The following is a 24373-nucleotide window of genomic DNA, read 5'->3' on the forward strand; positions in this document are numbered from 1 at the left end:
GACGTCTATGGTATATTTTGAATGCGGTACTATATCGATATACCAAATATACCATTTGGTATATTTTCAGTATTTTGCAGTATATTCGGTATATTTTGAGAAAACTACCGCAAAATACATTTCTTTTATTCAAAATGGGTAGCGGGTATCTCACAGTCGACTACACTCGACTGTAGCTTTCTTACTTGTTTTACAGTATATTTGGTAAATTTTGAGAAAAATATCGCAAAATATATATCTTTTATTCGAAATGGGCAGCGGGTATCTCACAGTCGAGTACACTCGACTGTAGCTTTCTTACTTGTTTATATTTCATCGCTGTAGAAAAAGCTCTATAGCTCAACAGGCTTGTTCAGCATAGGTTTGCAAACGCCATCTACATGTATGTCGATGCCAGATGATGGCAGGTGTGACCACTCAAAACAGCTGACAGTGTGGTCGCGATCAATTGATATCGATAGTGACAAAGCTAGTATACTGTGCGTGTGACCTTGACACACTTATCTAGTTTATCCTCACGTTGGTCCCCCTGCCCTCTTTTAGTGCTTTTTCCTACAACATATGTTTCTATTCTCGGCACAACAAGTGCATTTCCAAGTGCAATAAAATAATTGTAAAGTTTCAAAAGTTAAAGGGTTGTTTATTTATCTAAAGACGCCCCCCTACACATTTTGGTCCTTCGAGCCGGATATTTGGATATCGCTCGACCCCAGCAAGCAATTGGTTGTCAAGATAAGTAATACATTTTTTTCTCCATACATTTTGTGCAAGTGTCGTGTTCGCGCCATATTCTTTTCCCTTGTACCTTATACATATATATGTGACACAACATACACATATATAAGTACATAAGCGTTCTACCGGCTTTCTTTCCCCTATCTTTTCTACTTTGTGTATACTTTGCACAGTATATATATATATATGTATGTCCTTATATGTATATGTATGTGTAAGTATCTATACAGTTTAAAAGAGTTCGCTTATATTTTACGATTTGGCCGCTGTTGTATGTACTTTGTTACATTTCTGTCGCTTCGCGTTTGTCTGCTTTTTTGACACACTCCAGTGTATGCAACCTCTTCGTGTTATTTTACTCTAATTAACAAGGAAGTTGCACTCTATTAAAAACAAACGCGCGTAGATCCACTACACTCCATATATATATATATATATATACATATATATATACATATACATACGACACATATACATCCACATACGACACACATACATACACGAACGCTTCCATACACGACACTTACACACATATACACTCCGTATATATTCCATATACACTCCGTATACATTCCATATACACTCCGTATAAGTATATTACATATACACTCCGTATATAGTTGTGTCGGCTTTGTTCACTATCCTGTGATAGCCGAAGTTCCTGTCCATTTTTTGTGCTTGCTCTCGGCTGCCGAAGCCAAAAGAGTGAAAAGGACTCTAAACTTTCCTTAAAGCTTCCGACCACAGCTCGTCGCCTGTCGTCCGCTTCGCCCGCTCCTTCGGGATTCAAATCCGCCACTCCTGCCGCTCAACTCCGAGTCTAAGTTGATCGTCCGTCGCCGTCTGCTTCTTCTGCAACTACACGATCCGTCCAGGCTAAACTTAGCAACACCCGTGCGATGGCTCTCAGCAACTTCGTCGCCGTCTCTGTCAGACTGGTGCACTTTGAGAGTCGGGTCAGAAAGCCTGCAGCCGAAGACGACAATGTACACACGTACGAGATCCGTCGTGACCGCCTGCAAGTCCTCTGGTACAGTGTAGAGACCGCTTATGCCACGTGCGCTGATGCACTGCATCGAGACGGCGACAACGAAGGCATACGGGCCATGGAGGCGAAATTTGACCACTGCTATGCAGTGTATGAGCGGTGTCTCGCCCATGTAAAGGGGCAAATTACACAAGTTTCCGAATCAACCAGGAGAGAAGCATCCGCTCCTCCTGTGTACTCCAGTGGCTGCCGGCTCCCTCCAGTCGACACCGAAGTATTCCGGTGCGGTGGCCGACCTTCCGTGATCTTTTCACGGCCATCTACGTCAACAATCCGAGGTTGACTCCGGTTGAGAAACTATTCCATCTCAATTCAAAAACCGCAGATGAGGCCAATGAGATCGTAGCCAAATTTCCGCTGACGAACGATGGTTTCGCGTCGGCTTGGAGTGCTCTCTGCGAGCGATTCGAAAACAAGCGCTTGTTAATAACGAGCCAGTTAAAAATTCTCTTCAACCTGTCCACGGTTTCGCAAGAGTCTGGAGCAGCGATTAAGGAGCTGCATGGCACAATTCAGCGGTGCTTGACCGCTCTTGACCACTCAGACATTTCAGTCTCTAGTCCTTTCGCCGACTGCATCCTGGTCTTTCTTTGCTCATCCAAGCTCCCCAAACTTACACTCTCACTATCGGAAGAATCATTGGTGGACAAGTCCAAGATTCCCGCATAGCAGGACATGAGCACATTCCTCAACGAGCGTTATCGTACGCTCGAGGCTGTTGAGGACGTGAAGCAAAACAACTCGCAGAACTCTACCGCTGGACCATCCCGTCCACAGCAGAGTTCAAAGCGAATTAACTCTTTCAAGGCTCGAGTCGCTCAGAGAGGCAAATCGTGTGACTTGTGCTCAAAAGAGAATCACCCTGTCCGGGTTTGTCCAAGCTTCCTTGAAATGTCGGTCAATGATCGGATGAGCTACATCAAACAGAAAAGTCTCTGTTTAAACTGTTTTGCAAGAGATCACCAACTCCGAGAGTGTACGAGTGCGAACAATTGCTTCACATGCAAGGGGCGGCACCACACTCTTCTTCATCGGGGCGACAGTGCCCACAATGGTGCCTCTTCCTCTTACACTTCAGCCACACTTTCCAACATACAGTCCACTCCGAATCAATCGGCATCAAATGTGCAAAATTACTTTGCCATTAACGCTCAGAACATCCTTCTCGGCACGGTGGTTGTCAATGTATGCCATCTAGGTAATACCTACACCGCACGAGCACTAATCGACTCGGGGTCCGAAGCGACTTTCATTTCTGAGCGTTTATTCCAGCGCATAAAGTTGCCATTCCAATCCGTGCAAGCCCAAGTATCTGGGCTGAATCATGCAATTGCGGCCCAACCGCAGAAGTTATGCAACTTCAGCATTGGTTGTCCAACGAAGCCGAGGCTCCATATCGAGACCTCAGCGTTCGTTATTCCACAACTGGCAGACAAGGTGCCATCATTCCGTGTGCTGAAAGGCTTCCTAAAGGATCTACCAGCGATTGAACTGGCAGATCCAAACTTCTACAAAAGTGCTCAGATGGACATCTTAATTGGCGCGGATATCCTTCCGTCAGTCATTCTGAGCGGTTCCCGGCCAAACATTTGTGGCTCACTCCTTGGCCAACAAACCGTGTTTGGTTGGATTCTCACCGGCCCCGTCTCCCAGAATGTGTCGACAACTGTCTCTGCGTTCTCGACAAGAGTCGCTATCCAAGCAGACGATCAACTCGACAGATTAAGCTCCAAAGTTTGGGAGGCGGAGGATATTCCGTCGAAGCTGGTTAGCTGCGAAAACACAACTTCACGCAGCAGCACAGTGGGCGATTTGGTCCCGCTAGCGGCATTTAATTCAAATTTTCAAATTTAAAAATCCGTTAATATTTTTTCACATATCGATAGCAGATGCTTTGATTAGATTTTCAAAAGCTTTTTGAAAGCTCTACGATCAGCTGATCATCAGCTGTGATCGGTCAAACACACCATATGATTTCGCAAAGAGCTTTACAAAATTTTTTCTCTTTGCGCGCATGGAATTTGTGATCGGTCTATAAATGTGTAGCTCATAAAACGTAGTGGTAATTCAGTGTATTAACAACTAGCCCGGATTAGCGTACACCTGTCTTTCGTGGAGTAGAACTTAATTTATTCAACTTAATTCAGTCTAACTCCTTTATTAGCCGAAAGTGTGAATCAGTGGCGTTCAAAATGTGTAATATCAACTGCTATTATCTGCTAGCCTTGAAACTATGGTACTTTTTAGAAACAGTGTTAGTACCAAAAATAAATCTTTTTTTAGTATTGCACTCAGAAGTCATCCCATTTTTTTCCATCATCCCATCATTTTTTAGATAAAGTTTATATATGAAATATGTTAATTGAAGTTCAAATAAAATAAAAGTACAACAAAATTTTAAATTAAAAAAAAAAAAAATTTTAAATTAAAAAAAAAATTTTTTAACTTAAAAAATTCTATGATTTTTTTCTGATCAGTGAAAAAAACCGACTGAAGATATCTATTTTAGTTTAGAAGTTATTAATTAAATGCCGCTAGCGGGACCAAATCGCCCACTGTGAACATTTTTAAAAATGAATAACAGTTAAATTACAATATTTTTGTTGATTTATTATCTTCCCATATTAACGTGGTTTTATTAAATTTAGATTTACTATCACTGACATACTTGAGTTAATATCTTTGGTAATTGAGGTATTTCAAATGGAAATGTATACCAAATTAATTAGATATCTAACGGGATAGCATAAAACGTTGGTCGAATAAAACGTTGTATACTCGTATTTCACTTGTTTGTTCTATACTTAAGTATGAATAACTTTGATTTTTTAATGAAAACATTAATTTTTTAGCATTGGTCGTTCAGGCTATGCGTTGATTTTTATTCTGCCAGTGAACGGACAAATACGATTGACAATTATATTTTTCTTGAATATTTTTAGAACAACTTGACCGAATCGAGGAAGGAATGGATCAGATCAATGCAGACATGCGAGAAGCTGAAAAAAAACTTGAGTGGGATGGAAAAATGTTGCGGCATTTGTGTTTTACCCTGCAATAAGTAAATATTTCTATTTATTTAAATCCTTTATTTTACTACACTTATGTTTTTTCTAAGCGCACGAGGTTTTTGTTTTTAATAAATTATACAACGCATACAATAATACAATACAAAACAAAAAAAAACAAAATTATAATATAATATAATATAATATAATTATGAAAATCTTTGTTTGCTTCCATTTTTTTATCGGTGATACAAAAGAAATCAAAACCAACCAAATTGTTTTGATATATGTAAGCATACTAGAGTTGCTATTTAAGTTTCTGGCCTAGGTCACTTGTAGCCATATTAGGACCAATTGGCTATTTCCCAAAAATAGGTTTGGACTTTTATCGATAAAAGCTCCATACAACTTTTTTCATGTTTGATATCGATAAGCGATTAATCAAAAACTCACCAGAAAAAGGAATTAACTCGTGAACAATTTGGAGCAATAATTTTTCACAACTTTAGACGTGGATTATCACGACAGGAGTGCATCGATGAACTTAAATCTCTGTATGGCCTTGAAACGCCATCCTATAGCCCTGTGAAAAACTGGTTTTATGAATTCTATCGTGGTCTCGCTCGAAGACGAAGGTAGTGAAGGTCATCCAAAAACAGTCATTGTGCCAGAAAACATTGATGACGTGCGTGAACTGATAATGCAAAATCGTCATGTGACTTATCGTGAGATAGAGACATCCTTGGAGATTTTTTCCACCAGAATACATTCGATATTGCATTAGCACCTGGTCGTAAAAAAGGTTTGTTCTCGTTGGATCCCGCACAATTTGACAATTGCTAAAAAAAAAAGGCTTGTGTGGATTGGTTCAAAGAAATTTTGAAAAAATACATAAAAATACATTCGCGGTGCTTCAAAAGACATTTATAAGATCGTCACAGGAAGCAAGGATTTATGCTAATGAGCCCGAAATAAAACATCAATCGACCATGTGGGTCGTTTGCGACGAGCCAAATATAACGAAAGTTATTCGTGGAAGAGCCTGTTTCTTTGGTAAATCTGGCATGTAACGATTGTTCCACTTGAGCAATGTAGGAGGTCAATTCTGAGTGGTACTCTACAATTTGTTTGCCTGAAGTAGAAATTCGAAAAAACAAACAAGAAAAGATGGATCATTCTGAACCATGAGTGGAAAAAGTGCTTCGACAATTGGGTTGAGTGCATTCAAAAGTGTATAAGTCTTGCTGGAGAATACTGTAAAAAACAATAAATCCATATTTGATGATAAATATTTGCATTTTCATTATTAGGCCAGAAATATAAATAGCAACCCTCGTATAAATAAAATTAATGTTCTAGAAAGCTCATTAAAGTTTCAAAATATAGGAATAAACTATTTATACCCACTACACATAGTGTAGAAGGGTATTATAATTTTGTGCAGGTAGGAAATGTATGTAACAGGCAGAAGGAGACATATCCGATCCTATAAAGTATATATATTGTTGATCAGCTGAAACGATCTAGCTATGTCCGTCTGTCTGTCTGTGCGTATGAAACGCTGGATCTCAGAGACTATAGAGCTATAATTTTATAATTTTTCCACAGCTTTTATTATGTTTGCACGCAGATTAAGTTTGTTTCAAATTTTTGCTATACTCTCAATAAAGACACGATTGTGTGTGTGTATCGATTACTTTGCTTGCAAGTAGTCAGTAACACCGCCAAACAAATTTCCGAAACTTGTCACCCTTGAAATGGTCTTGTCGGTACTATCAATATATGTATTTCTTAACTTGGTGGTGAGATTTGTCTACATCTAGTAAGAAAATCATAAAACATTGATAGTGATTAAACATAAATTTTGTATATTCATAGAAGTCAGTCGTTTAAAGAAGATGATGGAACGTGGAAAGGAAATGATGATGGAAAGGTTGTCAATAATCAACCCCAACGAGTAATGGATGATAGGAATGGAATGATGGCTCAAGCTGGATATATTGGCAGGTAATTAAAAAAAACATACATATTATAGAAATATTAAAATACGAGTAATCACCATATTTGATTAACTTACCATAGGTCGTTTTATATTGATATATTATGCAATTTAATTTTGTAACAATGCACGATTAACTATCGCTAGCAGAAGTTGAGCACGGAATCGCCTCGCTAAGAATTTCTCACTCCATGTACAAAGAAAAAGTAATTTTACTTTAACCCTTTCGATCCTAAGTTTGACCTCGTGGTAACAATAATTGTCTTTTCGAAGAGATGTAGCTTAACTCAAATATATAATTCATTTAATAGTAATAATAATAATTTTTTTTTTTTTTGAGGTAGGGAAGAAAATGTCTACACACCACCATAGCGACGTCTCAAACTATGGCTGTGCGGGGATCGCATATGCATGCTGACCCGCTAAAGACTCCCCTTTCGCTGTTTCAGGGCGGAATTTCCCAGCCCGGAACCGCATTGAATGCGCATAACTTCAGGCTGGGCGCTCTGGTGTTCTTAGCTCATCGTTTCACCTGCGTCCAGGCGCCTCTTTTTGCGTCGGAGGATTCTCTCGACGTATATCGTTATTATTTTCCAGTTTTGCTCGTTGCTTACGAGCAGTTTGGCAACGTTTTGTGGCTTCCAGATTCCATCGATCTGCGATTCAAGCAGCTCTCTTTCTGTTTGCCACTGAGTGCATGAGAAAAAAAGTATGTTCTGCGTCATCTATATCGGCATCGCCATACACGCAGCTTGGCTGTTGGCGTAGTCCTCTTTGGTGCAGGTACTTTCCGAAGTATCCGTGCCCAGAAAGCAGCTGCGTCAAATAGTAGTTTACTTCGCCGAAGTCTCGGTTGCTCCATATTTTTACGTCAGGTATTTGCTTGGCAGTCCACCTACCGGTTTCGTCGTTTGTCCAGCGATCTTGCCACTGTTGCATAGTTTCCTCTCTGGGGTCGGTGTCAGATTCTTGGTTATTTTGGCGCTTTAGCCAGGTGCGCCGTCGCTCTCTGGCCTTCAGGTCTATGGGGATTTCGCTGCTAATCACCAAGACTGCTGCTGTCGACACTGTCCGGTATGCGGACGTTACTCTAAGTGCCGCCGTCCTCTGAACGGCCAACAGTGTTTTGCATTTTTGTGTTATGGTCAGGGTGTCTGCCCATGCTTCAGAGCCGTAAAGCAGTATTGAGTTTACTGTTGACATCAACAGTTTACGCTTACCCTCAGTTGGGCCACCAACGTTTGCCATCAGCTTACTGAGTGATGCCACTGCCCTTGACGCTTTTTCCACTGTATGGTGTATTTGGGTCCAGAAAGTCATTCTGGGGTCGATACGGATGCCTAAGTAGTTTAGTGATAGTTTCGTTTTATTATGTCGTCGCTCACGTGCATGTTCACTTCGAGAGGGATGTGCCGTTTTGTTAAAATTATTAGTTCAGTCTTCTCTGTGGCGAGCTTTAGACCATGGGTTTCAAACCAAGCCATTGCTCGCATCATGACTTGGTTTAGCTTCCGCTGCGCTTCCGACATGTCACGTGCCTTAATGATGGCGGCGATGTCGTCAGCGAACCCGACCAGGTTGCAGTCGTCTGGCATTTCTATTGAGAAGATGCTGTCATAGCTAGCGTTCCACAGGTCCGGGCCGAGGATAGAGCCCTGTGCTGCACCCGAAGTGACGGTCTTTCGCCTGGTCCCACTTTGCGTCTGGTATATCAGCTCTCGGTTGCTTAGGTAGCTGCGGACCATGCGCATCAGGTAGGCTGGTGTTCCGAAGCGATTTTCTAGCGCGTCGATGACGTCAGTCCATCGCAGACTGTTGAAGGCGTTTCTAACGTCAAGGGCGGCCAGGAGCACTATTTTTTTTGGAGTAGGCATTTCCTCTCTGTGCATCGCTTACCGCTTCTATGACGCACTGCAGTGCTCCAGCTGTCGATCTACCTGGTCGAAAGCCATGCTGTCTATTTGATAGGCCACCTGCCATTTCTATGGCTGTAGATAGCCGAGGTTTTAATAACCTTTCTAGCAGTTTCCCCGCTGTGTCGAGCATGCATAGCGGTCGATATGCACTTGGGGTAGCTGGGTCTCCCTTCCCTTTATCTATTAGCATTAGGTGCTGTCGCTTCCACACCTCTGGAAAAATTCCTACCATCAAGCAAGCATTATACATGTTTAGCAGGATTTTCGGGCGTGCGTCTGCTATGGCTTTTAGTGCTTCGGATGGAATCCCATCGGGTCCGGGTGCCTTGTTGTTTTTTTTAAAGATGTTGCTGCCGATCTGAGTTCATCCTCTGTAAAGAAAGGAGGCTCTTCGAGGGCGGGCATCTCTGGGTCGGTGCGTCGTTCGTGCTGTGGGAAGAGCGTGTTGACTATATTGGCCATGACGTTTTCGTTGAGCTCCGGAGTCGGCCTTTGCGCTCCTAGCTTGCGCGTTACGATTTTGTAGCCGAGACCCCACGGGTTGGTATTTATGTCGTTTCGCAGCTCTTCCCATTTGCTCTTTTTGCTGTGGACAATGGCAAGTTTAAGGCGCTTTCTAGCTTCTTTGTGCTCCTCGATTTCCGCCGCAGCACTGCTTCGAGATCTGGCTCTAGTCATTTTCCTTCTCGCGCGTAGGCAGGCTCTTCGGAGCTCCGCGATCTGCTCGTTCCACCAGTAGGCAGCTTTCCTTTTAAGGAAGCTCGTCGTTTTGGGCATCGCTGCGGCGCAAGAATGCTCTATGGCGCGCATGGTGTGGCGTACTATGCTTCTTGCGTCTCTAGGGTCTACGGCTGTTTCCATCCTTGCGTCGAGTACTTCGATGAGTTTCTCGGTGTCCAGTTTTTTCGCGTTCCACCTTCGGGTGGTTTTCTTATCATGATCTGGCCGACGTCTATGGTTTGAGTTTATGGAGAAGCAGATATACTGGTGGTCACTGCCCGTGTAGTCCTCCAAGACACCCCACTCCTGTAGTCTGTTCGCTGCTCTTTCTGTCGCCAGAGTGATGTCTGGGATTGTGCCCTCGCATCCTGGTCTGCAAAAAGTGGGTGTGGACCCTTCATTTGCGACCACTAGCCCGAGCCTGGCAGCCATGTCAAGTACCCGTCTGCCCCGGGGGTTTGTTGTCGGCATGCCCCACTCGATGGCTCTAGAGTTGAAATCACCCGCGATGATCAAGTCTCCGCCAAGCTGCTGTGCTTGGTCTTCTATTGCGTCTAGCTTCGTCTTAAATTCATTTATACTGTCACTAGGCGTCAGGTAGCAGCTCATGATTGTACAGATTTTAGTTTGTGCCCATACGAAGCCTTGTCCGGCACCACTTCTTGTGACGGTGAAGTTGTTTATGTTTGGCAGCCAGATGGCCGCCGTCCCGGTGTTGTCAGTTAGGAATGTACCATTGTTGGGAGTCTTGTACTGCTCACTGATGATGACAACATCAACCGCCTTCTCTAGCACGAGCTGAGAGAGAAGCGAGTCGGCTGTTTTGCTCCGGTGCATGTTTGCTTGGAGGATCTTCATGTTTGGGCTCTTACCGATGCACATTTGCTGGAGGCAGGGATGTGGTCAACTGGTTTCAGTCCGGCAGTGACGCACACGCAGCATTTTGGGGGGATTTTTGCATTCCTTGTGTTTGTGTCCAATTTCGCCGCACCGGATGCAAAGGTTTCTTCTGTCTGGGCCTTTGCACTCTCTTTGGGTGTGACCCGACTCGAAGCATCTAAAGCAGCGCGTGGGAATTGTTTGCATGCGCATTCTGGCGCGAATCCAGCCAACAGTTATTCTTTCTGCTTTGAGAAGCGTCTCTGCAGCTTCAGTTTGGAGTGTGACAAATGCTCTCACTTGTTCCCGACTATTTGGTTTTGTCACGACTACTTTTAGTCGGTCCCCTATGTCCGGGAGGATCTTCTGTATGGCTTCCTCGACTTCGTTGGCTGTAGTGAGTGCGTCTAGATCCCGGATTTCCAGCGTGCTCGTCGGCTTGAGTTCCTTTACTTCCGCTGTTTTTTGTAGGGCACCTTTGATTTTGTTAATGAAATCGGTGCTCACTTGAGTGCCTTTTTTCATTTCTAGTAGTAGCGCTCCAGACATTGTTTTCCAAACTGCATGAATTTTAATGTCAGCGTCGTTTGGGTCCACAGTTTCCTTAAGGCTTTTAAGTATGTCTGCATAGGTGTGTCCATCGTTTGGTTTCACGAGAAGGGCTTCATTTTTTGGCCGTCTTTTTTGAGTGCTGCCTTTCTCTGAGTTTGGCTTGACTCCTGAGGGTTTATTTTGTTCGCCGCCAGTTGTTTGTTTGGGAGCGATGGATTTTTGCTTGTGTGCTTTATCAGTCTTTGAATGCACAACCTGCCAGTTTGCGCCTGTGCTTGTGGCGCATGGTTTCTTTGTGTTTGGTGTGTCGACGTCCACTGGGCTTGGGAGGGGCCGTTTTGACTGCGGAGCGGCAGAGGTTTTCGGTGTAGTCGATTCATCCACATTGTTTTTCTTAATGTCACTTATGCGTTTACCTTCAGCCTCCTGACTTAGCCAGTTTCGTCGGTATGTTTCCACTTGGTCGAGGATTTCATCAAGTTCGCCGACTCCTTGCTTAACATCTCTAGAAATGTTTTTTTGGATCTTCATTGCAGCTTTCATGTTCCGCAAAATCCGCCGGCACTCTTGCAGTGCATTTTCTTCTTCCCGTCGCATCTTTTGTATGAATTCTTGCCGTGGGGAAGAGTTGATCCTTGTTTGTTGCGCTGGATTTGCGTTGGTTTTTTTGCGATGTGAGTGGTGCTGCATCGTGTGGAATCCTTGGTGTTTCTATGTCACCTAGCCTCGAGAGTAGAACATTTCTAGGTGTGCTATCATCGTTTTGTTATAGTTTGGGCATGCTCGTGCTCAGGGAGTCAGCTTTGTTTGCTTCCATGGTGTCAGCCTGCTTAGGTGGTGTTCTCGCTGTTTTCGTGTTTTTGTTGAAGATATTTTCTTCCATCTCTTTCTCTTTTGTTTGTGTGGTTTTTGTTGTTTGTATGTTCATGCTATATGGGTCCAAACTTTAGGCCGCTATCTCCTCGCGTATGTACCTTGTTACCTTGTTTCGTCCCCATGGGTCCCTTTGCAAGCAGTGAGGTCCATGCGATGGGTTGATACGAGCTCTTATGGAACTCGTATTCAGAGCCAGGACGGCGTTAAGCAGGAGTGAAACTCAACTGCACCTGTACCATCAAATCAACGATGATCACGAGTCGAACGTACCTAAAGACTCGCTACGTTTTAATAGGGCGGAGGTAACCTTGGCATTTGCCCATCAGCCATTTCGCCAGGGGTTCAAGCTGGGTACTGAAGTGAAGGATTGCCTTGGTTATCAGCGAGCGAATCTTCTTTTGTGTCTCCCGATCCGGAGAAAGACATGTTTGATAGCCGTCCAATGTGGAACAGACGCTAACCAGTTTGCCGCCCGATTCGGGAACAGACGCATGCTGGATTTTTTTACGCCTTCTCACCTTAGCTAAGAAGCTATCGGATGATAGCTGCTTATTTGCCAGGGTCGCCGCGAGGAGGCGGTGAGATGCTTGAGACACGTGTGTATGGATCACGCTGGACTTCGCCAAGTTAAAGCCGATCAGACGCTTTGCCATAAAAACAATGCCTCCGACCCCCATAATAATAATAATAATAATAATAATTTTTTTTTTGAGGTAGGGAAGAAAATGTCTACACACCACCATAGCGACGTCTCAAACTATGGCTGTGCGGGGATCGCATATGCATGCTGACCCGCTAAAAACTCCCCTTTCGCTGTTTCAGGGCGGAATTTCCCAGCCCGGAACCGCATTGAATGCGCATAACTTCAGGCTGGGCGCTCTGGTGTTCTTAGCTCATCGTTTCACCTGCGTCCAGGCGCCTCTTTTTGCGTCGGAGGATTCTCTCGACGTATATCGTTATTATTTTCCAGTTTTGCTCGTTGCTTACGAGCAGTTTGGCAACGTTTTGTGGCCTCCAGATTCCATCGATCTGCGATTCAAGCAGCTCTCTTTCTGTTTGCCACTGAGTGCATGAGAAAAAAGTATGTTCTGCGTCATCTATATCGGCATCGCCATACACGCAGCTTGGCTGTTGGCGTAGTCCTCTTTGGTGCAGGTACTTTCCGAAGTATCCGTGCCCAGAAAGCAGCTGCGTCAAATAGTAGTTTACTTCGCCGAAGTCTCGGTTGCTCCATATTTTACGTCAGGTATTTGTTTGGCAGTCCACCTACCGGTTTCGTCGTTTGTCCAGCGATCTTGCCACTGTTGCATAGTTTCCTCTCTGGGGTCGGTGTCAGATTCTTGGTTATTTTGGCGCTTTAGCCAGGTGCGCCGTCGCTCTCTGGCCTTCAGGTCTATGGGGATTTCGCTGCTAATCACCAAGACTGCTGCTGTCGACACTGTCCGGTATGCGGACGTTACTCTAAGTGCCGCCGTCCTCTGAACGGCCAACAGTGTTTTGCATTTTTGTGTTATGGTCAGGGTGTCTGCCCATGCTTCAGAGCCGTAAAGCAGTATTGAGTTTACTGTTGACATCAACAGTTTACGCTTACCCTCAGTTGGGCCACCAACGTTTGCCATCAGCTTACTGAGTGATGCCACTGCCCTTGACGCTTTTTCCACTGTATGGTGTATTTGGGTCCAGAAAGTCATTCTGGGGTCGATACGGATGCCTAAGTAGTTTAGTGATAGTTTCGTTTTTATTATGTCGTCGCTCACGTGCATGTTCACTTCGAGAGGGATGTGCCGTTTTGTTAAAATTATTAGTTCAGTCTTCTCTGTGGCGAGCTTTAGACCATGGGTTTCAAACCAAGCCATTGCTCGCATCATGACTTGGTTTAGCTTCCGCTGCGCTTCCGACATGTCACGTGCCTTAATGATGGCGGCGATGTCGTCAGCGAACCCGACCAGGTTGCAGTCGTCTGGCATTTCTATTGAGAAGATGCTGTCATAGCTAGCGTTCCACAGGTCCGGGCCGAGGATAGAGCCCTGTGCTGCACCCGAAGTGACGGTCTTTCGCCTGGTCCCACTTTGCGTCTGGTATATCAGCTCTCGGTTGCTTAGGTAGCTGCGGACCATGCGCATCAGGTAGGCTGGTGTTCCGAAGCGATTTTCTAGCGCGTCGATGACGTCAGTCCATCGCAGACTGTTGAAGGCGTTTCTAACGTCAAGGGCGGCCAGGAGCACTATTTTTTTGGAGTAGGCATTTCCTCTCTGTGCATCGCTTACCGCTTCTATGACGCACTGCAGTGCTCCAGCTGTCGATCTACCTGGTCGAAAGCCATGCTGTCTATTTGATAGGCCACCTGCCATTTCTATGGCTGTAGATAGCCGAGGTTTTAATAACCTTTCTAGCAGTTTCCCGCTGTGTCGAGCATGCATAGCGGTCGATATGCACTTGGGGTAGCTGGGTCTCCTTTCCCTTTATCTATTAGCATTAGGTGCTGTCGCTTCCACACCTCTGGAAAAATTCCTTCCATCAAGCAAGCATTATACATGTTTAGCAGGATTTTCGGGCGTGCGTCTGCTATGGCTTTTAGTGCTTCGGATGGAATCCCATCGGGTCCGGGTGCCTTGTTGTTTTTTTTAAAGATGTTGCTGCCGATCTGAGTTCATCCTCTGTAAAGAAAGGAGGCTCTTCGAGGGCGGGCATCTCTGGGTCGGTGCGTCGATCGTGCTGTGGGAAGAGCGTGTTGACTATATTGGCCATGACGTTTTCGTTGAGCTCCGGAGTCGGCCTTTGCGCTCCTAGCTTGCGCGTTACGATTTTGTAGCCGAGACCCCACGGGTTGGTATTTATGTCGTTTCGCAGCTCTTCCCATTTGCTCTTTTTGCTGTGGACAATGGCAAGTTTAAGGCGCTTTCTAGCTTCTTTGTGCTCCTCGATTTCCGCCGCAGCACTGCTTCAAGATCTGGCTCTAGTCATTTTCCTTCTCGCGCGTAGGCATCCTCGCATCCTGGTCTGCAAAAAGTGGGTGTGGACACTTCATTTGCGACCACTAGCCCGAGCCTGGCAGCCATGTCAAGTACCCGTCTGCCCCGGGGGTTTGTTGTCGGCATGCCCCACTCGATGGCTCTAGAGTTGAAATCACCCGCGATGATCAAGTCTCCATTGTTGGGAGTCTTGTACTGCTCACTGATGATGACAACATCAACCGCCTTCTCTAGCACGAGCTGAGAGAGAAGCGAGTCGGCTGTTTTGCTCCGGTGCATGTTTGCTTGGAGGATCTTCATGTTTGGGCTCTTACCGATGCACATTTGCTGGAGGCAGGGATGTGGTCAACTGGTTTCAGTCCGGCAGTGACGCACACGCAGCATTTTGGGGGATTTTTGCATTCCTTGTGTTTGTGTCCAATTTCGCCGCACCGGATGCAAAGGTTTCTTCTGTCTGGGCCTTTGCACTCTCTTTGGGTGTGACCCGACTCGAAGCATCTAAAGCAGCGCGTGGGAATTGTTTGCATGCGCATTCTGGCGCGAATCCAGCCAACAGTTATTCTTTCTGCTTTGAGAAGCGTCTCTGCAGCTTCAGTTTGGAGTGTGACAAATGCTCTCACTTGTTCCCGACTATTTGGTTTTGTCACGACTACTTTTAGTCGGTCCCCTATGTCCGGGAGGATCTTCTGTATGGCTTCCTCGACTTCGTTGGCTGTAGTGAGTGCGTCTAGATCCCGGATTTCCAGCGTGCTCGTCGGCTTGAGTTCCTTTACTTCCGCTGTTTTTTGTAGGGCACCTTTGATTTTGTTAATGAAATCGGTGCTCACTTGAGTGCCTTTTTCATTTCTAGTAGTAGCGCTCCAGACATTGTTTTCCGAACTGCATGAATTTTAATGTCAGCGTCGTTTGGGTCCACAGTTTCCTTAAGGCTTTTAAGTATGTCTGCATAGGTGTGTCCATCGTTTGGTTTCACGAGAAGGGCTTCATTTTTGGCCGTCTTTTTGAGTGCTGCCTTTCTCTGAGTTTGGCTTGACTCCTGAGGGTTTATTTTGTTCGCCGCCAGTTGTTTGTTTGGGAGCGATGGATTTTTGCTTGTGTGCTTTATCAGTCTTTGAATGCACAACCTGCCAGTTTGCGCCTGTGCTTGTGGCGCATGGTTTCTTTGTGTTTGGTGTGTCGACGTCCACTGGGCTTGGGAGGGGCCGTTTTGACTGCGGAGCGGCAGAGGTTTTCGGTGTAGTCGATTCATCCACATTGTTTTTCTTAATGTCACTTATGCGTTTACCTTCAGCCTCCTGACTTAGCCAGTTTCGTCGGTATGTTTCCACTTGGTCGAGGATTTCATCAAGTTCGCCGACTCCTTGCTTAACATCTCTAGAAATGTTTTTTTGGATCTTCATTGCAGCTTTCATGTTCCGCAAAACCCGCCGGCACTCTTGCAGTGCATTTTCTTCTTCCCGTCGCATCTTTTGTATGAATTCTTGCCGTGGGGAAGAGTTGATCCTTGTTTGTTGCGCTGGATTTGCGTTGGTTTTTTGCGATGTGAGTGGTGCTGCATCGTGTGGAATCCTTGGTGTTTCTATGTCACCTAGCCTCGAGAGTAGAACATTTCTAGGTGTGCTATCATCGTTTTGTTGTAGTTTGGGCATGCTCGTGCTCAGGGAGTCAGCTTTGTTTGCTTCCATGGTGTCAGCCTGCTTAGGTGGTGTTCTCGCTGTTTTCGTGTTTTTGTTGAAGATATTTTCTTCCATCTCTTTCTCTTTTGTTTGTGTGGTTTTGTTGTTTGTATGTTCATGCTATATGGGTCCAAACTTTAGGCCGCTATCTCCTCGCGTATGTACCTTGTTACCTTGTTTCGTCCCCATGGGTCCCTTTGCAAGCAGTGAGGTCCATGCGATGGGTTGATACGAGCTCTTATGGAACTCGTATTCAGAGCCAGGACGGCGTTAAGCAGGAGTGAAACTCAACTGCACCTGTACCATCAAATCAACGATGATCACGAGTCGAACGTACCTAAAGACTCGCTACGTTTTAATAGGGCGGAGGTAACCTTGGCATTTGCCCATCAGCCATTTCGCCAGGGGTTCAAGCTGGGTACTGAAGTGAAGGATTGCCTTGGTTATCAGCGAGCGAATCTTCTTTGTGTCTCCCGATCCGGAGAAAGACATGTTTGATAGCCGTCCAATGTGGAACAGACGCTAACCAGTTTGCCGCCCGATTCGGGAACAGACGCATGCTGGATTTTTTTACGCCTTCTCACCTTAGCTAAGAAGCTATCGGATGATAGCTGCTTATTTGCCAGGGTCGCCGCGAGGAGGCGGTGAGATGCTTGAGACACGTGTGTATGGATCACGCTGGACTTCGCCAAGTTAAAGCCGATCAGACGCTTTGCCATAAAAACAATGCCTCCGACCCCCATAATAATAATAATAATAATAATAATTTTTTTTTTGAGGTAGGGAAGAAAATGTCTACACACCACCATAGCGACGTCTCAAACTATGGCTGTGCGGGGATCGCATATGCATGCTGACCCGCTAAAAACTCCCCTTTCGCTGTTTCAGGGCGGAATTTCCCAGCCCGGAACCGCATTGAATGCGCATAACTTCAGGCTGGGCGCTCTGGTGTTTTTTAGCTCATCGTTTCGCCTGCGTCCAGGCGCCTCTTTTTGCGTCGGAGGATTCTCTCGACGTGTCTCGTTATTAATTTCCAGTTTTGCTCGTTACTTACGAGCAGATTGGCAACGTTTTGAGGTCTCCAGATTCCATCGATCTGCGATTCAAGTAGCTCTCTTTCTGTTTGCCACTGAGTGCATGAGAAAAAAGTATGCTCTGCGTCATCTACATCGGCATCGCCATACACGCAGCTTGGCTGTTGGCGTAGTCCTCTTTGGTGCAGGTACTTTCCGAAGTATCCGTGCCCAGAAAGCAGCTGTGTCAAATAGTAGTTTACTTCACCGAAATCTCGGTTGCTCCATATTTTTACGTCAGGTATTTGTTTGGCAGTCCACCTACCGGTTTCGTCGTTTGTCCAGCGATCTTGCCACTGTTGCATAGTTTCCTCTCTGGGGTCGGTGTCAGATTCTTGGTTATTTTGGCGCTTTAGCCAGGTGCGCCGTCGCTCTCTGGCCTTCAGATCTATGGGGATTTCGCTGCTAATCACCAAGACTGCTGCTGTCGACACTGTCCGGTATGCGGACGTTACTCTAAGTGCCGCCGTCCTCTGAACGGCCAACAGTGTTTTGCATTTTTGTGTTATGGTCAGGGTGTCTGCCCATGCTTCAGAGCCGTAAAGCAGTATTGAGTTTACTGTTGACATCAACAGTTTACGCTTACCCTCAGTTGGGCCACCAACGTTTGCCATCAGCTTACTGAGTGATGCCACTGCCCTTGACGCTTTTTCCACTGTATGGTGTATTTGGGTCCAGAAAGTCATTCTGGGGTCGATACGGATGCCTAAGTAGTTTAGTGATAGTTTCGTTTTTATTATGTCGTCGCTCACGTGCATGTTCACTTCGAGAGGGATGTGCCGTTTTGTTAAAATTATTAGTTCAGTCTTCTCTGTGGCGAGCTTTAGACCATGGGTTTCAAACCAAGCCATTGCTCGCATCATGACTTGGTTTAGCTTCCGCTGCGCTTCCGACATGTCACGTGCCTTAATGATGGCGGCGATGTCGTCAGCGAACCCGACCAGGTTGCAGTCGTCTGGCATTTCTATTGAGAAGATGCTGTCATAGCTAGCGTTCCACAGGTCCGGGCCGAGGATAGAGCCCTGTGCTGCACCCGAAGTGACGGTCTTTCGCCTGGTCCCACTTTGCGTCTGGTATATCAGCTCTCGGTTGCTTAGGTAGCTGCGGACCATGCGCATCAGGTAGGCTGGTGTTCCGAAGCGATTTTCTAGCGCGTCGATGACGTCAGTCCATCGCAGACTGTTGAAGGCGTTTCTAACGTCAAGGGCGGCCAGGAGCACTATTTTTTTGGAGTAGGCATTTCCTCTCTGTGCATCGCTTACCGCTTCTATGACGCACTGCAGTGCTCCAGCTGTCGATCTACCTGGTCGAAAGCCATGCTGTCTAGCGTTTGCCACTGAGTGCATGAGAAAAAGTATGTTCTGCGTCATCTATATCGGCATCGCCATACACGCAGCTTGGCTGTTGGCGTAGTCCTCTTTGGTGCAGGTACTTTCCGAAGTATCCGAGGTTGCAGTCGTCTGGCATTTCTATTGAAAATATACTGTCATAGCTAGCGTTCCACAGGTCCGGGCCGAGGATAGAGCCCTGTGCTGCACCCGAAGTGTCACTCTTTCGCCTGGTCCCACTTTCCGTCTGGTATATCAGCTCTCGTTTGCTTAGGTAGCTGCGGACCATGCGCATCAGGTAGGCTGGTGTTCCGAAGCGATTTTCTAGCGCGTCGATGACGTCAGTCCATCGCAGACTGTTGAAGGCGTTTCGAACGTCAAGAGCGGCCAGGAGCACTATTTTTCTTGGAGTAGGCGTTTCCTCTCTGTGCATCGCTTACCGCTTCTATGATGCACTGCAGCGCTCCAGCTGTCGATCTACCTGGTCGAAAGCCATGCTGTCTATTTGATAGGCCACCTGCTCTTACTATGGCTGTAGATAGCCGAGGTTTTAATAATCTTTCTAGCAGTTTCCCGCTGTGTCGAGCATGCATAGCGGGCGATATGCAGCCGGGTAGCTGGGTCTCCTTTCCTTTATCTATTAGGATTAGGTGCTGTCGCTTCCACACCTCTGGAAAAATTCCTTCCATCAAGCAAGCATTATACATGTTTAGCAGGATTTTCGGGCGTGCGTCTACTATGGCTTTAGTGCTTCGGATGGAATCCCATCGGGTCCGGGTGCCTTGTTGTTTTCAAAGATTTTGCTGCCGATCTGAGTTCGTTCTCTGTAAAGAAAGGAGGCTCTTCGAGGGGCGGGCATCTCTGGGTCGGTGCGTCGTTCGTGCTGTGGGAAGAGCGTGTTGACTATATTGGCCATGACGCTTTCGTTGAGCTCCGGGTCGGCCTTTGCGCTCCTAGCTTGCGCGTTACGATTTTGTAGCCGAGACCCACGGGTTGGTATTTATGTCGTTTCGCAGCTCTTCCCATTTGCTCTTTTTGCTGTGGACAATGGCAAGTTTAAGGCGCTTTCTAGCTTCTTTGTGCTCCTCGATTTCCGCCGTAGCACTGCTCCGAGATCTGGCTCTAGTCATTTTCCTTCTCGCGCGTAGGCAGGCTCTTCGGAGCTCCGCGATCTGCTCGTTCCACCAGTAGGCAGCTTTCCTTTTAAGGAAGCTCGTCGTTTTGGGCATCGCTGCGGCGCAAGAATGCTCTATGGCGCGCATGGTGTGGCGTACTATGCTTCTTGCGTCTCTAGGGTCTACGGCTGTTTCCATCCTTGCGTCGAGTACTTCGATGAGTTTCTCGGTGTCCAGTTTTTTCGCGTTCCACCTTCGGGTGGTTTTCTTATCATGATCTGGCCGACGTCTATGGTTTGAGTTTATGGAGAAGCAGATATACTGGTGGTCACTGCCCGTGTAGTCCTCCAAGACACCCCACTCCTGTAGTCTGTTCGCTGCTCTTTCTGACGCCAGAGTGATGTCTGGGATAATAATAATAATAATAATAATAATAATAATAATAATAATAATAATAATATATAATAATAATAATAATAATAATAATAATAATAATAATAATAATAATAATAATAATAATAATAATAATAATATGTATATAATAATAATAATAATAATATATATAATAATATATATATAATAATAATAATAATAATAGGTAGGGAAGAAAATGTCTACACACCACCATAGCGACGCCTCAAACTATGGCTGTGCGGGGATCGCATATGCATGCTGACCCGCTAAAAACTCCCCTTTCTCTGTTTCAGGGCGGAATTTCCCAGCCCGGAACCGCATTGAATGCGCATAACTTCAGGCTGGGCGCTCTGGTGTTCTTAGCTCATCGTTTCACCTGCGTCCAGGCGCCTCTTTTTTTGCGTCGGAGGATTCTCTCGACGTGTCTCGTTATTTGTTTCCAGTTTTGCTCGTTACTTACGAGCAGTTTGGTAACGTTTTTGTGGCCTCCAGGTTCCATCGATCTGCGATTCAAGCAGCTCTCTTTCTGTTTGCCACTGAGTGCATGAGAAAAAGTATGTTCTGCGTCATCTATATCGGCATCGCCATACACGCAGCTTGGCTGTTGGCGTAGTCCTCTTTGGTGCGGGTACTTTCCGAAGTATCCGAGGTTGCAGTCGTCTGGCATTTCTATTGAAAAGATGCTGTCATAGCTAGCGTTCCACAGGTCCGGGCCGAGGATAGAGGCCCTGTGCTGCACCCGAGGTGACACTTTTTCGCCTGGTCCCACTTTCCGTCTGGTATATCAGCTTTCGTTTGCTTAGGTAGCTGCGGACCATGCGCATCAGGTAGGCTGGTGCTCCCCATCGGGTCCGGGTGCCTTGTTGTTTTCAAAGATTTTGCTGCCGATCTGAGTTCGTTCTCTGTAAAGAAAGGAGGCTCTTCGAGGGCGGGCATCTCTGGGTCGGTGCGTCGTTCGTGCTGTGGGAAAGCGTGTTGACTATATTGGCCATGACGTTTTCGTTGAGCTCCGGAGTCGGCCTTTGCGCTCCTAGCTTGCGCGTTACGATTTTGTAGCCGAGACCCACGGGTTGGTATTTATGTCGTTTCGCAGCTCTTCCCATTTGCTCTTTTTGCTGTGGACAATGGCAAGTTTAAGGCGCTTTCTAGCTTCTTTGTGCTCCTCGATTTCCGCCGTAGCACTGCTTCGAGATCTGGCTCTAGTCATTTTCCTTCTCGCGCGAGTTATACATTTGTCACCACTTACCACTTCCCCATCTCATTTGTCACCACTTACCACTTACCCAACACTAACACATACAAAGCATTCCATTAGATCGGGATTGCGATCGTCAATTATGTAAACATAAACATTCAAGCTTCCACTATAAACTAATAACCCAAACTGGGACTGCTAGCTTCTTTAACGTAAACATAAACAACCAAGCTTGCACTCTAAAGTCAGAATATGCTAACGTAATTATAAACAACTCAGACGGTTTGGCTGCCGCCAACATCCAAGTATAAAATAGCACTTCTTGCACAGCTTAACTTCAGTTTGTATCAATTCTCTGAATAAACCAGTTCAAATCTAAGACACTGTGTACATTCTTATTTATTGAAATACAACTCATGTATATATATGTCAAACATATATATAACTGGCGCAGCCAGTCTGAACGGACGGATAAATTAATAACACACTAAGTAACATTTGAACTAGCTGAAAAGGCATAACAAGTGTTATCGAAAGTGAAAAGTTAAAACAAAAAACAATACACACACTAAAGTGATATTTGAACTTAGCTGAAAAGGCATAACAATTATCGCCAAAAGTGAAAAAGTGTAAAACAATAGTGGCATAAAAGGGACAAAGTCATAATTGTGCAACTAAACTAAAACTAAACAATCCAGTGGCAATTTAACAATCAAAGATAAAAAATATATAAACTTTAAAATGGAAAACGAAAATATAAACGAAATGCAGAATTGCATTCAGGCTCTCACTCAAATTGTTGTTCAACAAATGCAACTACCAAATGCGAACTCAAGAACAAGAGCTAGAAACCAGATTGAAAAGGAAACTCGATATCTTCCAACATTTACTGGACAAGATGGTACTCTCCATGGATTCATTGCTTCAGTGGACCAGATTATGCAGGAATATGCAGATGATGCGGATCAGGTTTTCAGCGTTATATTCAACACGAAGATTCAAGGACAGGCAAGAACAGTTCTCACCATCAATACACCGACAACGTGGGAGGAATGTAAGGAGAAATTGCGACATCATTACCGGCCAAGAATGGACCAAATGGGTTTGACTAGGAAGACCAACAATCTCAGAGTGACATCTATTAAAGATTTAGATATTAAGGTAAGGTACATAGTGGAAGAAATAACAGACTTTGCTGTATTTGAAAATAATGAAAGCTTAGTAAATATATTAAGTTCACTATTGATTCAACGAATAAAAGAATTAGCTGCAGGCTCCATGGCAGTCTCGCTAATGCCATTAACAACAGTGCAAATGGTTAGAAATGAAATTGCTAAATATATCGGTCTAAATTTTGGAAATTTAAATCAAAGATTGTTAATTCGTAAAAATACCGAGAATGACTCAGGTAACAATATTGATCAAAGAAATAATAATAATAACAACAATAATAATAATAATAACAACAACAATAATAATAAAACAACAATAATAATGGCAATTTTCCAAAAAGTCAAAATACTAGGAGACAATATAACAATCAACAACAAAATAGGAATAACAATACTAATCCACAATACAATCATAACTATAACAATAATCAACAAAATCAGAATACTAACAATAATCCACCTCAATATCCAAATAATAATTACAATAAAAATGAAAGTCAAAATGTTAGACAGAATCCCCAGAGGCAATGAGTGTTGATAATATAATTGATGAGGATAATAAAAGTACAACAAGTGAAATCCCTAAAGATTTTTTTACCCAGTAGCCTCGGATGAAAGAAAAATTTTAATAGAAGGAACAATTGAAGATTGTAAATTTACTTTTTTGTTAGATACTGGATCCACAATTAGTATATTAAACACAAATAGAGTGCAGGAAAATTTTTACAAAATAATTGAAAAATATTCAAAAACAATTCATACAATTAATGCAAAGTTTGAAACTAATAATTACTTAGTTATGACAGAAGCACCAAGAGAATTTCAATATTCTCCACAAGTTCGTTCAAGATGGGTGGCTTTACCCTGGATAAATCATACGATTTTCTATTGGGTATGGACTTCATCCAAAGAAACGTTCAATTTATTGATTTCAAGAAGAAAACAATTAAACTGATAAATGATGCTGAAATTCCATTCCATTCCAAGCATCCTGAAGAGGCTTGTGTTTTGGAAGTAAGTGAAATTGAAAGCTTTAATTTAACAGATTTAAATTTAGAAGAAAAGGAAATTATTACCAATCTAAACAAAAGATTTAACAAGTTATACTATAAAGAAGGCGACCAATTGACAAATACAAATACAGTGGTACACAATATAAGAACAATAACGGACCAACCGATCAATTCGAAAATTTACAGGTGTTCTCCAAAATATGAAGAAGAAATTCGAAAACAAATTTTAGAAATGGAAAGAAACGGCATAATAAGAAAAAGCAGAAGTAAATACAGCTCACCTATATGCATGGTGCCAAAAGAAAATAGATAATTCAGGAGTACAAAAATATAGATTATGTGTAGACTATCGTCGATTAAATCATGTAACAATACCAGACAAATATCCGTTACCTCTCATGGACTCAATATTAGACAAACTTGGTAGGGCTCAATATTTCAGTACATTGGACTTAGCAAAAGGTTATCATCAAATCTTGATGGCTGAAGAAGACATAGAGAAGACAGCGTTTGTTTCACCATTAGAACTTTATGAATACGTTAGAATGCCATTCGGACTAAAAACGCACCAGCAACTTTTCAAAGATTAATGAATGATGTTTTAAGAGATTACATAAACAAAATATGTGTAGTCTACTTAGACGACATTTTAATATTCTCAACAACGCTCGAAGAACACAAA

The 24373-nt window shown here is 44.3% G+C and overlaps 1 protein-coding gene across 1 annotated transcript in view; it reads left to right on the forward strand.

Moving 5' to 3' along the window:
* Positions 1-24373, forward strand: part of LOC132797666 (synaptosomal-associated protein 25-like) — a 121782-nt gene that overhangs the window by 50957 nt on the left and 46452 nt on the right. Inside the window, 3 exon segments of the mRNA XM_060809419.1 lie at positions 4726-4787; positions 4789-4844; positions 6670-6798. Of these exon segments, the coding sequence (XP_060665402.1) occupies positions 4726-4787; positions 4789-4844; positions 6670-6798 (247 nt within the window).

Source organism: Drosophila nasuta, unplaced genomic scaffold (genome assembly GCF_023558535.2).
Source record: "Drosophila nasuta strain 15112-1781.00 unplaced genomic scaffold, ASM2355853v1 ctg16_pilon, whole genome shotgun sequence".
In the NCBI taxonomy this organism is placed as follows: Eukaryota; Metazoa; Arthropoda; class Insecta; order Diptera; family Drosophilidae; genus Drosophila; species Drosophila nasuta.